Source organism: Aspergillus fumigatus, chromosome 4 (assembly GCF_000002655.1).
Source record: "Aspergillus fumigatus Af293 chromosome 4, whole genome shotgun sequence".
NCBI classification, from domain to species: domain Eukaryota; kingdom Fungi; phylum Ascomycota; class Eurotiomycetes; order Eurotiales; family Aspergillaceae; genus Aspergillus; species Aspergillus fumigatus.
Window position 1 is genome coordinate 971,313 of NC_007197.1, and position 12,132 is coordinate 983,444.

The window sequence follows — 12,132 nt, forward strand, 5'->3', positions numbered from 1 at the left end:
TCAATTAATGTCGAGTGAAAATGCCCCCGGCTGAAAAGAAACAATCCCGAGGGAAATATACCACCAAAGCCTGCGAGGAGTGTCGTCGGCGGCGAGCAAAGGTACCTATGTCATGCATGCATTTACTCTTTGTATCTTGTTCTGACGTGCAAACTGTGCAAGTGCGACGGGAAAAAGCCATCCTGCTCGCGGTGTCTGCAATGGAGTATCTCTTGCCAATACTCCTCGACGGAGGACGGGAGACGTCCTGCATCCAAGTCCTACGTTGACTTGCTTCGTCAGCGAATACAATTCCTGGAGGACTTCCTGGCCAAACGCGGACTGGATCCAGACGCGGAAACGTCACTCGGAGAGGACTCCGCAGAAGTTTCATATATGGAGGCTCTATGCGATCAATTCAAGGGCTGTCTTGCGCTGGACGAATCTCTCAATTTCGACGCCGATGGCGAGATGCGGTTCTTCGGGCCCACGAGTGGCCGTCTCCAGTTCGCTGCCCAAGGGGTCTCGCCAGAGAAAGATTCAAACGCACGCGTTGAACCTGAGCCTCTTGCATCAACGGCATACGACGCTTTCGTTCCTACAGAGCTGGAAACCCACCTGATCGATCTGTACTTCGCCTGGGAGCAGCCATGGTACCAGATCGTGGATGAGGATCTCTTCCGCGACAGCATGGCAAACAGAGGCCGCTATTTCACTCCCCTGCTTCTGTACAGCATTCTCGCCATGGGGTCACGGTACTCTGACCGCATCGAAACTCGTACCGATGCAAACGATCCTAACACGGCGGGTCGATTCTTTCTCGAACAGGCCAAGACTTTACTGCATCGGGAAATGGAACGGCCGAGCCTGACGACTATCCAGGCATTAGGACTGATCGGGATGTTTTACATTGTGAGTTCGCTATACACTAGATGAAGACCTACTCACGATTCTGCAGGCAACCGGCGCCGATGCAGCCGGGTGGCTGCACCACGGCATGGCGAACAGGCTGAGCCTTGACATGGGACTCAATCTGGACCCGGCTGCCTTCGAGGGAGCCGTGAGTATGTCTTCCAAGGAAATGCAACTCCGACGACAGATCTACTGGACTCTATACTGTCACGACAAGCTCTCTGCGAGCTATACAGGGCGCGTCTGCTCCATGCTGGTTCGTCCGTCATCCTTAGTTCTTTTGAATACCACAGCCCACTGATACTTAGACCTAGGACGTCCAAGGAGCCGTCAACCTACCCAGCCACGCAGAGGCATCGTGTTCCCGACAGCAGACCATTCTCTCCCTACAGATCGCCTTAATCCGCATCTGCCAAGTCCACGAGAGGATCCTGATGTCCTTGTACGTTCTCCCTCCACAACAACGTCGACGCAACTGACCACAGCAGGTGGGCCCCCAAACCCAGCCTCAACCAACACCAACGTCCTGCCTTTCTCGAACTGTGTCTTCTGGACTTGAAAACCTGGCTCTACGATCTCCCTCCCGCGCTCCGGATCGACCAGCCCAATCCTCTTCCGCACGCATATACCTTGCACATGGTCTACCACACTGCCAGGATTCTCCTGGCCAAACCATTCACGGTAAGGCATCAATCTGCCGCCCACGACGCAGACGCCAGCGGAGGAGCACAAACCCCAACGCAAGCACGCTCCGTCTCCACCGACTCCGCCCGCGCAATCTGCGCCATCGCCCAGAAATACCGCCAGCACTTTGGGAGTTTCCGTCTCAGCCCCATCACCGCGACGCATTGCACGCTCTCAGCCGCGACGGTGTTACTTGAGGACATTGCTGGTGGGGACATGCTTCCGTCGCAGAAGAGCCGGCTGGAAGTCTGTGTGGGTGTCCTCGACGAGCTGGCGGGCGTGTGGCAGCCCGCCCGACGGATCGGCACCAATCTGCGGCGGTTGCTGCGGACGAGGTATAACCTGACCCTCCTCCCGGGGAGCCGTGCAGAGAGCCCGCTGCAGGCGACTGCGGATGATCTATCAGCTCCGTCCGCGGGGCTGGATTTGGATTTTGTGGATGAGTGGAACCCGGCGTTTCTGTCTCCGTATGCCGAAGGACTGCCGGCGGCTCTGGGCTTGCCTCCCGCGTTGGACTCGCTACCGGTTGACTACGGGTTGTTTGATATGTTGAACCGGACAAATCTAGATAGGATGTGGTAGGCGTCGATTCATCCCTTGGATCAATCATAATCTGGATGGTCCTTTACGTCCAGTCTTTCACAGTTGAGAGCCTAGAGTTACTGGTTACTGCGTAGTAGGGTATCATAGCGCCAAATCTCATTAACTGATAAGATGCTAGTAATTTAGTTCTGCTTCTCAGCAGCCATGGCCTCGATATCCAGTGAACGAGGCGTCGTCGTGGCTGACTGGCGCATCCCCGTGAGAGTGGCCATCTCTCCGCTCACGAGGTACATGTACCAGTAGTATGTCGCTAGTTTGGTTAGCCACGGTCGCCAACTCGCAAGAGGTACACCTACCGACAAACAATCCACCTCCAATGATATTCCCCAGCAGCGTGGGAATGATCCCCTTCCAGATGTACAGCGCTACCGTGATCTTGGGCGCCCCCAGCCAGATCGCCAGGGGGATGAAGGTCATATTGGCGACGAGGTGGTCAAAGCCCAGCGACACGAAGGCAAAGGTCGGGAACCAGATGCCTACCACCTTGGAGGCGAGATCGCGGCCCTGGACGCCGAGGAAGCAAGCCAGACAGACCAGCCAGTTGCAGCCGATCCCGCGGAGGAAAATCTGATGGAAGTCCGGGGTGAGTTGTTTCTTCGTGGCAAAGGCGATGACCTCGGATTTGTAGGGGTCGGCAGCAAAGACGTTGCCATCTTGAGCAAGCTGTCAGACCGGTAAAAAAAAAAAGTCAAGGGAAGGATGAATATGCTTACAGCCAAAGATGATGGCCACAACGAAGAGAGACCCCGCCAGGTTGCCCCAGGGCGACCTCGGCCGGAGCATGGGAGTCGATGCTGGCCGTCGTCATGCTGCTAAGGTGCTAATTGTGTAGGCCGCTTTGGAACTTCTAATCCACAGCTCGCTTGTATCTCTAGTTTAAAGACGAAGGAATGAGGCGGGAAAAGACTTTGGCTAGTCCAGTGTCGCGATGCGCATATCACGCTACTGCTGGCAACAGCTTCTGTGTCCGTTAGATTAAGCATAACCAGAACCTGACGACGATCGAAAGCGTAACGCTACTGTCGGGGCTGTCTATGTACAGCTTGTCCATTCGCTTTCCGTTCGCCGTCCATTCCTGTGCCTTCAAATGAAATGGCTTTGTGCTCTTCCACCAGGAGTCTCCGCGAGTTCGCCCAAAACAGGCAGAACTCATCACGCGAAACGGGCATTCTCTGCCCCTCTAAACGAGGCGTGCTGATTCGTGGTTGCTTGGACAGCAGGACTAACTGGCAGGGATGCCTGGGAGCTTCACCCGGTGGCGCGGCAGCAATCCTCGATCGCAATCGGCGAGGTGGACGCATGGCTTCATTCGTAGGAGGCCACTCACTTCAATGCAAACATTAACAACGAGATGAGCAGAACCGCCCATGCTTGATGCAAAAGGATTAGTACTCCTGGAGGTACGAAGATGGGTCGAAGACAGACTGATGCTTTGACGAGAGACGAGACGGAAGACGCGGGCGGGGACTTTAATCGGTTGGCCCGAGTCCAAATCTAACGTGGTCTGGGGAGATCTATCGGGACGAATATTAAATCAGGACTCCTTTACATCGTGCTACTGATTGTTAATGATCGACATGCGGCTCTTTTTGGTAGGGTTGTATCCCTTCCACAGACAGTGCCAATCCTCATGTTAGATACGATGAGTGGGGGCCGGTTCCGACTCGACACGCTCAGGTCAGATTGATCATGTCACATTGTAGAGCACTGCTGATCAAAGGCACAGCGAGTGACATGAAACACGAAGGACGGAGCTGGGAATGAGCCTTTTGGTGTCGATCCTCGTGTTCGCCGTATCCGCAATAGGAAAACTCGTATCCAGCTAAACATAGCTCTGCCAAGAAGGAAATCATTTCAACTCGCATCCATGCTGACGGAGACTATATAAGGGGCGAGGGGGACTGCAATAATCAACGTAGAATGGTCTAAACAACACACCATGAAGTCCATCTTCGCCCTCACCGGTCTCCTCTCTCTCGTCCTCTCTGCCAGTGCAGCAGACCCCCGTCTCTGCCCCAAAGGCAATGACCCCCTGCCGGCTTCGGCCTTTACCCTCCAACAAAGCAAGGACAACAGCCATCTAGCCTCCCTCTCGCACATCTTCTCCGTGGCCGGCAAAAATGTCAGCATCGCTCGCGTGCTTGACTCGGCCAACCGTGACCTCGCCAAGGGGAAGCCGCCGGTCGGGACGACCCCCGTCGAAGCCTGGAAATGGAACCCCGGCGACATGGCCACGAAGAAATGGGTGCCGCAGGGGATCACCGGTTCCGCGGATGCCTCCGCCTCGGGCAAATGGGACGGCCGCGAGATGTGGCTGGTCAGCTGGCACCGCGATGACGATAAAAGCGTGCGCGTGAGCTTTGTCGACCGCAAGACGCACAAGTACCGCCATGTGCTCCTGGTGGAGCCCACTGCGGACGACAACTTTGCTGCCGTGCCCGTGCATGCGGGTGGCATTGCGTGGTACGGAGAGTGGTTGTACGTGGTGGATACATCGCACGGCATCCGAGTGTTCGATCTCGGGCAGATCTGGCAGGTGGAGGATGGCGACGACGTTGGAAAGAAGGGGGGAAAGTACTCTGCTGCGGGGTACCTCTATGTGCTTCCTCAGATCCGGTATGTTGATGTTGATTTTCGGGCGATGCTTGGATGATTCGTTATTGACAGCCCCGACAGATCCTACAAATGGACCCCCGGCTCCTCGTCCCCGTTCCGTTTCTCTTGGATCTCGGTCGATCGCAGCGACAACACGCTGTTGGTCGGCGAGTTCATCCGCGACTCCTCCAAAGACCCCATCCGTCTGGTGAAGTACCCGCTGGACACCAACAGTGGCAAGCTCAAGACCAACGACAAGAGCATCGTCACCGCCACATTTGCACACTGTGCCGACTTCTTGCGCATGCAGGGCGGCTTCTCCTACGACAACACCTTCTACATCTCACGCAGCAATGGACGGTCACCCAAAGCCGGAGATATGTTCAAGTGGAAGCCTGGCAAACCAGCGGAATTGCGGAATCGATGGTTCATGGCGGGAAATGAGGATCTGAGCTACAACAAGGTGCGCAAGGAGTATTATACTGTGAGCGAGTATGATGGGGAGCGATTCATTCTGGCCTATAACAAGATGTAGCCGCTGGTTATTACCATTTGCATTTGTCTTTGAATGCGGACGTGGTGATCGACATGCGACAGTGGAGCATCGCGATTTGTAATCCGATGGAACTGACAGCATCAAGACATCAGACATCGGACATCAGACATCAGAATTTGCCCCAGTGTATTATTAGGAATTCTCAGGTCTTTTTCCAGGCCGTGTTCTTGACTCCATTCAAGTAGCAATTGTCCAATTGATATACAACTCGTCCCTCAGCTGGACAGTATCCACCCCCGTTACATCATATCCACCAACACAGACGGAACAAGATGAGCCAGAAAATCGGCATCTTCCCAGCCTCCGGCGGCCTAGGAACAAGCATCATCAACCATCTCGTCAAGCTCGTCCCGGCCTCACAACTCATCCTCATCGCCCGCAACCCCGAAAAGCTAGCCTCGTTCTCCCGCGACGGCGCAACAATTCGCCGAGCAGACTACGATGACCGCGCATCCCTCGAGCGCGTCTTCGACGGCGTCGGCGTCCTGATGCTAATCTCCTACGCCTCCTTCGAGATCCAGCACCGAGTAGAGGTACTCTTCAATCTTGTCCTTCAGTCCGAACCCTAAACCTTGAATCTTCAAACTAACGAAACAACCAGGCCCACAAAGCCGCCATCGACGCCGCCCGCCGCAGCGGCGTCAAACACATCTTCTACTCCTCCCTCGCCTTCGCCGGCGACCTGGGCGAGTCCAGCCTCGCGCACGTCATGGGCGCCCACCTCGCAACGGAAAAGTACCTCGCCGAACTCCCCGGCCACTTCACCTACACCGCCATCCGCGAGGGCCTCTACTCCGAGTCCTTCCCGATCTACACCGCGTGGTTCGACCCGCACCAGCCCGTCGAGGAGATCACCATCCCGCACCCGGGGACGGGGCCCGGGGTGGCGTGGGCGAAACGCGACGAGCTGGGCGAGGCCACCGCCAAGATGATATATGCGTATGCGAAGAACACGGCGGGCTTCCCGTATCTGAACCGGGTGGTGCTGCTTTCGGGACCGAGGGAGGTGAGTCTGGCGGAGACGGCGGAGGTGCTGGGGCGGGCGGTGGGGAAGCCTGTGCGGATCCGGGAGATCTCGGTGGACGAGTATGTGGCGCTGCCGCAGATTGGGGACAAGCATACGTACCACGGGTTGAATCTGTCGAGGGAGTGGGCGACAGCGTGGGCGGCGATCCGGGCGGGGGAGACGGCCGTCGTGTCGCCTCTTCTGGGGGAGATTCTGGGGAGGGAGCCGGAGGATTTTGAGACTACGATCCGGGCCTTGGTTGGGGCGAGGTAGTCGCCTGCATGGATCGGTAGATGTAGATTCCCTGCTATTGGCCTTTTGTCGGGGATGTAGTTTCCGACGGTTATGCTGGGTTCAATATCATATTCCGTTTGTCCTCGTTTATAGTTCCACATCTGTCTCTGGTTGCTCCTCGAGTGACAGTGCAGAGCAATCTCAGGAAGAGTTCTGTATCGAACGATCTGGTCTGCCGACATTGTACCAAGCCACCTGCAGTAACCGTGATCCATTGTTGACCTGGACACCTGTATTACTGGCCCAGTGCCGCCGTGCAGAAGGATCGATGCTTCACGACCACCTTTTAGGAACGCCTGTTGTACCAGAGGTGAAAACTGCATAGAGGCACAATTAGGTTACACCCTGCTGTTGGCCATGTTCTCCATACTGGCGCATTCTACACTGCGACTATGCCTCGGGTCCACGATCCTGACACTAGGCACTAACTCGGCAGCAACTGTTTGCTTTTCCGTAGAGGTCAGAGCCAGCGTGAAAGTTGCAACCACTGCCAACCAGCGTGCTGACAGAGCGTTTTTAGTCGCAGGACAGGCTGCGATGGATCCGGTAGGATAAAGGCACCGCCGGCTTTCATGACTCCCAGCATAGCAACGGTCGTCCAGCGAGTTTTTCGAAGTAGACAGGAACGAACACATTAGGATCGACGCCATCCGCGATCAAGTGGGTAGCTAATCGGTGGGAGAGATCATTTAGCTCTGCATATGTGAAACTGCCATCCCACGCATCGACCGCCAGCGAGTTCGGCGCTTCCATCACATGCCGTTGACTCAGATCATAAGGAAAGCCTCTTCACGAGGCAGTACAGCGCCATTCCACTAGCAATACTAACACAGCTTGTGTACAAGGACTGACCAGCAGAGCTCTACTTACTTGTCATTTATGACAAATGCAGGGGAGCGCTCCTGCTTCGCTGAGAGCAAGCAATTCATGTCTACTGTGAGCCGGCAAGGATGACAACCATGCTGCCCGGTGCAACGGGATGGCCTTGACCATGGAGACGATGCGGTCCCGCTCTTTGTTCGATCACCGGCGTCTAAGCATACACTCCTCATCAATCACAAGGATCTTCCTTCGCTTTCCCAGACTTGCCAAGACATTCACCGAGAAAGTCGGCGGGGTTTTCAAGAAGACTGCAGAGAACTTGATTAGCTTTGCTTGACAGGATCGTGACAAGCGCTTATATCGCCATCTCCGCGACCAAGATATCCCAATTCGGCCAAAAGCGCGTCCATACAGCTTCCCTACGGTGGTCATTCCAATTCCTGGCAACTCACAAAGAGCTGGTTTAGCGTAACCTTGAGAGGGCTCAACTTACGGAGCTCGCGGCAATAGTTGAGTCCAAGCGTTTAGACCATGCGTCTCACACCTTCCTTGACATGTTCGAGCCCTATGAGCTTCTGTGAGCTCCCCAAGTATCACCTTGTGTGGCAGCTGATGACCGCTCAAGACCGATCAAACGAGCACCCTTCACTTCGCAATGGCATTTCGTAACCTCCACCAGACCCCATAGATTGGCGAGTTTGTTTCTCCGCTGCAGAAATGCGTCTTCTATCGAATGCCTGCTGCCTGGATTTCTTACTGTCCTAAGTTATCCCAGGAGATTCGCAGCGCACTGTCATACACATTGATGCAATTGCCAACTCTGCTCAGGTCTTGGCGGCTTTAACCGTGGTTTTCGTCACGGATTCTAATCGATATGGATCTGATCGCGGACGTGACTGTGTAGGAGGTGACTACACCCAAAGCGTTGTGATGTGCTGGTCAGCGTTGAAATGTTTCGGTGCTATGAGAAGGAATCGCAGGCCTGGAATATTATTGCCAGTGCTCTTCACAGCAGCAAGCAAGTCAGATGAGTATCTGTGGTCGGCATGGCTTCAACTGCCAGTTCGGTTGGTCATGGTTGTAAATTTGAAGTTGCTGTGTTGGCACTACTGAGACAGGATATGTAACCAGGTTTACCGGTGTATTCTTCATACATCACTACCTTACTGAACTAGAGCATTAGCATTAGCATTAGCATTCCTCGTATGACATGCACAAGCCGAAGTGATGCTGATGCCTGAAGGAGCCAAATAACCGATAGGGCTGAACAGTGCATTGCGAGCCTGAAATTCCCTAGCCATCAGCGCAGACATACATATCCACGATAGATGTCCGATGTCTTTCCCGCTTCTACTATCCGGACATGTTCCTCAAGATGAGGCGAGGTCACACGCCAACTCACAAATCCTCTCGGACGAGATACTCGGAATCAAGAGCAAAAAGATCACCTTACTGTAGTGCATACTGTTCCGACAGCATCACTTCTCGGGAGAATGAATCATGCAGGTGTATCACACGCCCCACGGAATCCGAAATCCACGACTCTGATCGATCCCGCGGGCTCAACCTTAACAGCCACGGCGGAGGTAAATCTCACGCCGCTGACGCGCCAGGGACGGGATGGGTCCTCGCAATCAGAGATCCGGGATCACACCACTGAGTGGCATGCAGAGAGACCCTTAAGGCCCGGCATCCGTGCCGGCTCGGTGACTGGACCGTGGATCATTTGGCTAGTTGGACTACTGTCACACTATGGTAGTGTACCAAGTTGTGTCGGCGGATACACCCGAGAATATTTCGAGATGTAGGGGGCCGTTGAGGTGTGTAATAGGAATTGCGTGAGTGCTCATTGGCTGCTTTGGAGATCTGTCGTCAACGGCGTCTCACTGGCTATCTGGGGTACTGAATCCAACTAGGTACGGCTATCTACCGACTGAGCAAGAGAAGTACAGTAGACAGAGTAAGTACACTACTGACTACAGACGGACTACAGCGTGAAGAAATGTGCAGAATGCAAATGAGTGAATTGGAGAGTCAGACATGACAATTGGCCAGACTAGGAGGAACGGAGGGCTCTCGAGAAGGGTTTACTCTGTACATGCTACCTGAGATCGATTCGCCTAGACCTTCTGTATCAGACAGGACCCGGGTCTTCCATCGATATGCATCGAGATCTCTCACACAGCTTCTGTCTTGTCTGTGCAGAGGGTAGGAGCCTACCTGTCAGATTGAGGGTGCTCCAGAAACAAGGCATTGGACGGGATAAAGTCAATGCCGCCACCTTGGACCAAGGCAAAAGAAAAGAAACAATAAAACAGGGCGACGGCATTGGCTGGATACGAACTTTGAGTACCTCGAGGAGGCAGTTGTTTCACACGGAACCCTGCACGTATTGCAAGAACTGTATTGTAACTTGCTGCGTTGAAGGACAAACGGAATTATACCTACCTAGGTACCTACCTACCTACCTATCTACCTACCTTACCTTACCTTACCTACCTGTGTAATCTGTCAATCTGTCAAAACAAACCGGCCGGGCAGTCGGAGCCGAGAGAACCACTCACTGGTAACGAGTTTCGGCCGAAGCGCCTTGGCATTAGCCCTATTCGGGTTAGGCCGGTAACGCGCTGGCACCAAGGCACTAGATCCTCCGTTTTCTTCCTTGGTCCAACGGTCGTGGTGCAGCGTCTCGTCCACTCAGTGTCGCCCGTTGAATATTTTTGCATCCACCTATGCGGGTATCGTCGTTCAGCGACTGTGGTACTTTCGATCTCTGACATCTGGACCGGTCGTCTCTGACGTCGGTGTTTTTTTCTCTGTGTTGAAGCAGAAAACGATGGTCTTGGTTTCAACAGCCCTCATCGGAGCCCACCGATGCTGGAATACCCTGCATCCGGCTGGGGTGATCACGGTTGCGCGTCACCGGTGACAGGTGGATTGCCAAACAAGCGAATACAGCTCTGCTCCAGTGACTACTCAGGCATGGACCATGGAAAAATACTTGCATTGGGCACGGGCTTTATATATCTCCCGGTGCGGCCTTCCGAGCTGAATTATCTTCTTCAGATCCACGGTTCTATATCTGTCGTCCAGAGCTCCTGACATTATTTCGATATTTATATCTCTGCTCCAGCTACGATCGCATCTCTTCTACACCATACTCCAATCAGTGCTCCAATCGAACTCCCATCACCTGCCATGGCATACAACAACAGACCTGATGCCTCCACGGCATTCACCTTTGACAATGATGACCGCTTTGTCAACCAACAGCCCAAAGGCCCCGATCCATTGTCGGCCAATTGGAGTTATGACAGCGCCATCGATTTGTTTTCGCTGAACACCATGCTTCCCGAGACCTTCCCTCTCGATATCCCCAATGATATGCTGCTCGATCCCAAGGATTTCCCTACGGATCTGTTTGCTCCGCCGGCTGATATCAGCGGGTTTGCAATCTCCCACTCTGGCGAGGATTCTCTCTCATCGGTATGTTTGGTATCCCTCCTCTTCTTTGTGTTTTACTTCATTACTGACAAGGACTCTCCAGGATCAGGAAAGTGAAGATCAACCGTGGTCTCCCGCCTACCGTGTCTCATCACTCGACTCGACCACGCCAGACGCCCCCACCGTTTCGCCACGCTCAACTGAAAAGCCAGCCACCCGCCGCAGAACCACCACGCAGAAACGCGAACAAGCGACTCGTTGGTCGTCCAGTCCTGAAATGACCCCTCAAGAATACCCCGTCACCTCACAAGCCACCACTTCTCCCGCCCCTGCACCCGTCTCTCCCCCCGCGGCCTCCACCTCCCGCAAGAACTCCCGCAGTCTCTCCACCGACTCGCAAACAGCAACCGGCCGCAATGCAGCCAAGCGAGCTGCCCACAACATCATCGAGAAGCGGTACCGCACCAACATGAACGCCAAATTCGTCGCGCTGGAAAAAGCCATGTCCGGCAGCGGGGTTCAGAAACCTACCAAGGGCGGGTCTGGGCCCGCCTCGCTGAAGAAGTCGGAGATCCTGACCAATGCCATTGCCTACATGCAAGAGCTGCAGGACCAGAACGCCGCGCTGCAGAAGGAGCTGGCGCTTCTGAAACAGAATCTGCTCCCGGGCGGACTGTGGCGGCATAACAAGGAGAACGACAAGTTTCGCACCTAGCGAATCATATTATCCATCTCTTCTCACGATCGCTGTATACTATCTAACGACTGGTTTTTATTATTTTCTCTTTATTAATTGGGCTACTCTCCTATCGGTGGCGCTGGGGATTTCTTGACTAGTTAATATACCCAAAAGTTTCTTGTGCATCTATGCAGTGTGTGATCGTATTAATATACTACAGAGTATATAATCTGTCATATCTACAGAGTCTACGGCACGTATATGGAATGGAACCTTGATCCCGGACTGAGCGAATTATCAGAACCACTCGTAAGCTAGTAAGCGTGTCGGAGAATTTTTAGGCTAAGGTCAGCTCCTATTCGCCCCTTACCTCACTAGCCTAGACACCCCCCGGAGCTAATGGATTCTGACAAGTCCTTTCATGCTCATGCAAGTTGATCAATGTAACGCAATCACTCCTCCTTCACTCCTCCATGCAGATCACTCCGCATCCTGTGGCGGATCTAGACCAGTCCTATCCAGCTCCTACCAAGAAGGAAATGCACTTTTGCTTCCTGG

General features: G+C 54.0%; 5 protein-coding genes across 5 annotated transcripts; 4 read left to right on the plus strand and 1 right to left on the minus strand.

Annotated features, from left to right (window-relative positions):
• Positions 1-20: 20 nt before the first annotated feature.
• On the plus strand, positions 21-2,157 carry AFUA_4G03430 (Zn(II)2Cys6 transcription factor; the record flags this gene model as incomplete). Its single annotated transcript, XM_741437.1, has 5 exons — positions 21-101; positions 163-891; positions 938-1,147; positions 1,206-1,333; positions 1,380-2,157. The coding sequence occupies 5 exons, from the start codon at positions 21-23 to the stop codon at positions 2,155-2,157; spliced, it is 1,926 nt and encodes a 641-aa protein (XP_746530.1).
• Positions 2,158-2,300: 143 nt separating this feature from the next.
• Positions 2,301-2,961, minus strand: AFUA_4G03435 (formate/nitrite transporter family protein; the record flags this gene model as incomplete). Its single annotated transcript, XM_001481486.1, has 3 exons — positions 2,301-2,428; positions 2,475-2,831; positions 2,892-2,961. The coding sequence occupies 3 exons, from the start codon at positions 2,959-2,961 to the stop codon at positions 2,301-2,303; spliced, it is 555 nt and encodes a 184-aa protein (XP_001481536.1).
• Positions 2,962-3,145: 184 nt separating this feature from the next.
• Positions 3,146-5,308, plus strand: AFUA_4G03440 (uncharacterized protein; the record flags this gene model as incomplete). Its single annotated transcript, XM_741438.2, has 2 exons — positions 3,146-4,794; positions 4,855-5,308. Exons 1-2 carry the CDS (start codon positions 4,118-4,120, stop codon positions 5,306-5,308), a joined length of 1,131 nt encoding a protein of 376 aa, XP_746531.1. The 5' UTR covers positions 3,146-4,117.
• Positions 5,309-5,601: 293 nt separating this feature from the next.
• On the plus strand, positions 5,602-6,608 carry AFUA_4G03450 (SDR family oxidoreductase; the record flags this gene model as incomplete). The annotated part of the gene is made up of 2 exons (XM_741439.1): positions 5,602-5,862; positions 5,931-6,608. 2 exons carry the CDS (start codon positions 5,602-5,604, stop codon positions 6,606-6,608), a joined length of 939 nt encoding a protein of 312 aa, XP_746532.1.
• A 4,041-nt stretch (positions 6,609-10,649) lies between these two features.
• srbB (basic helix-loop-helix domain-containing protein) lies at positions 10,650-11,610 on the plus strand (the record flags this gene model as incomplete). Its single annotated transcript, XM_741440.1, has 2 exons — positions 10,650-10,937; positions 10,999-11,610. 2 exons carry the CDS (start codon positions 10,650-10,652, stop codon positions 11,608-11,610), a joined length of 900 nt encoding a protein of 299 aa, XP_746533.1.
• Between the last annotated feature and the right edge of the window lie 522 nt (positions 11,611-12,132).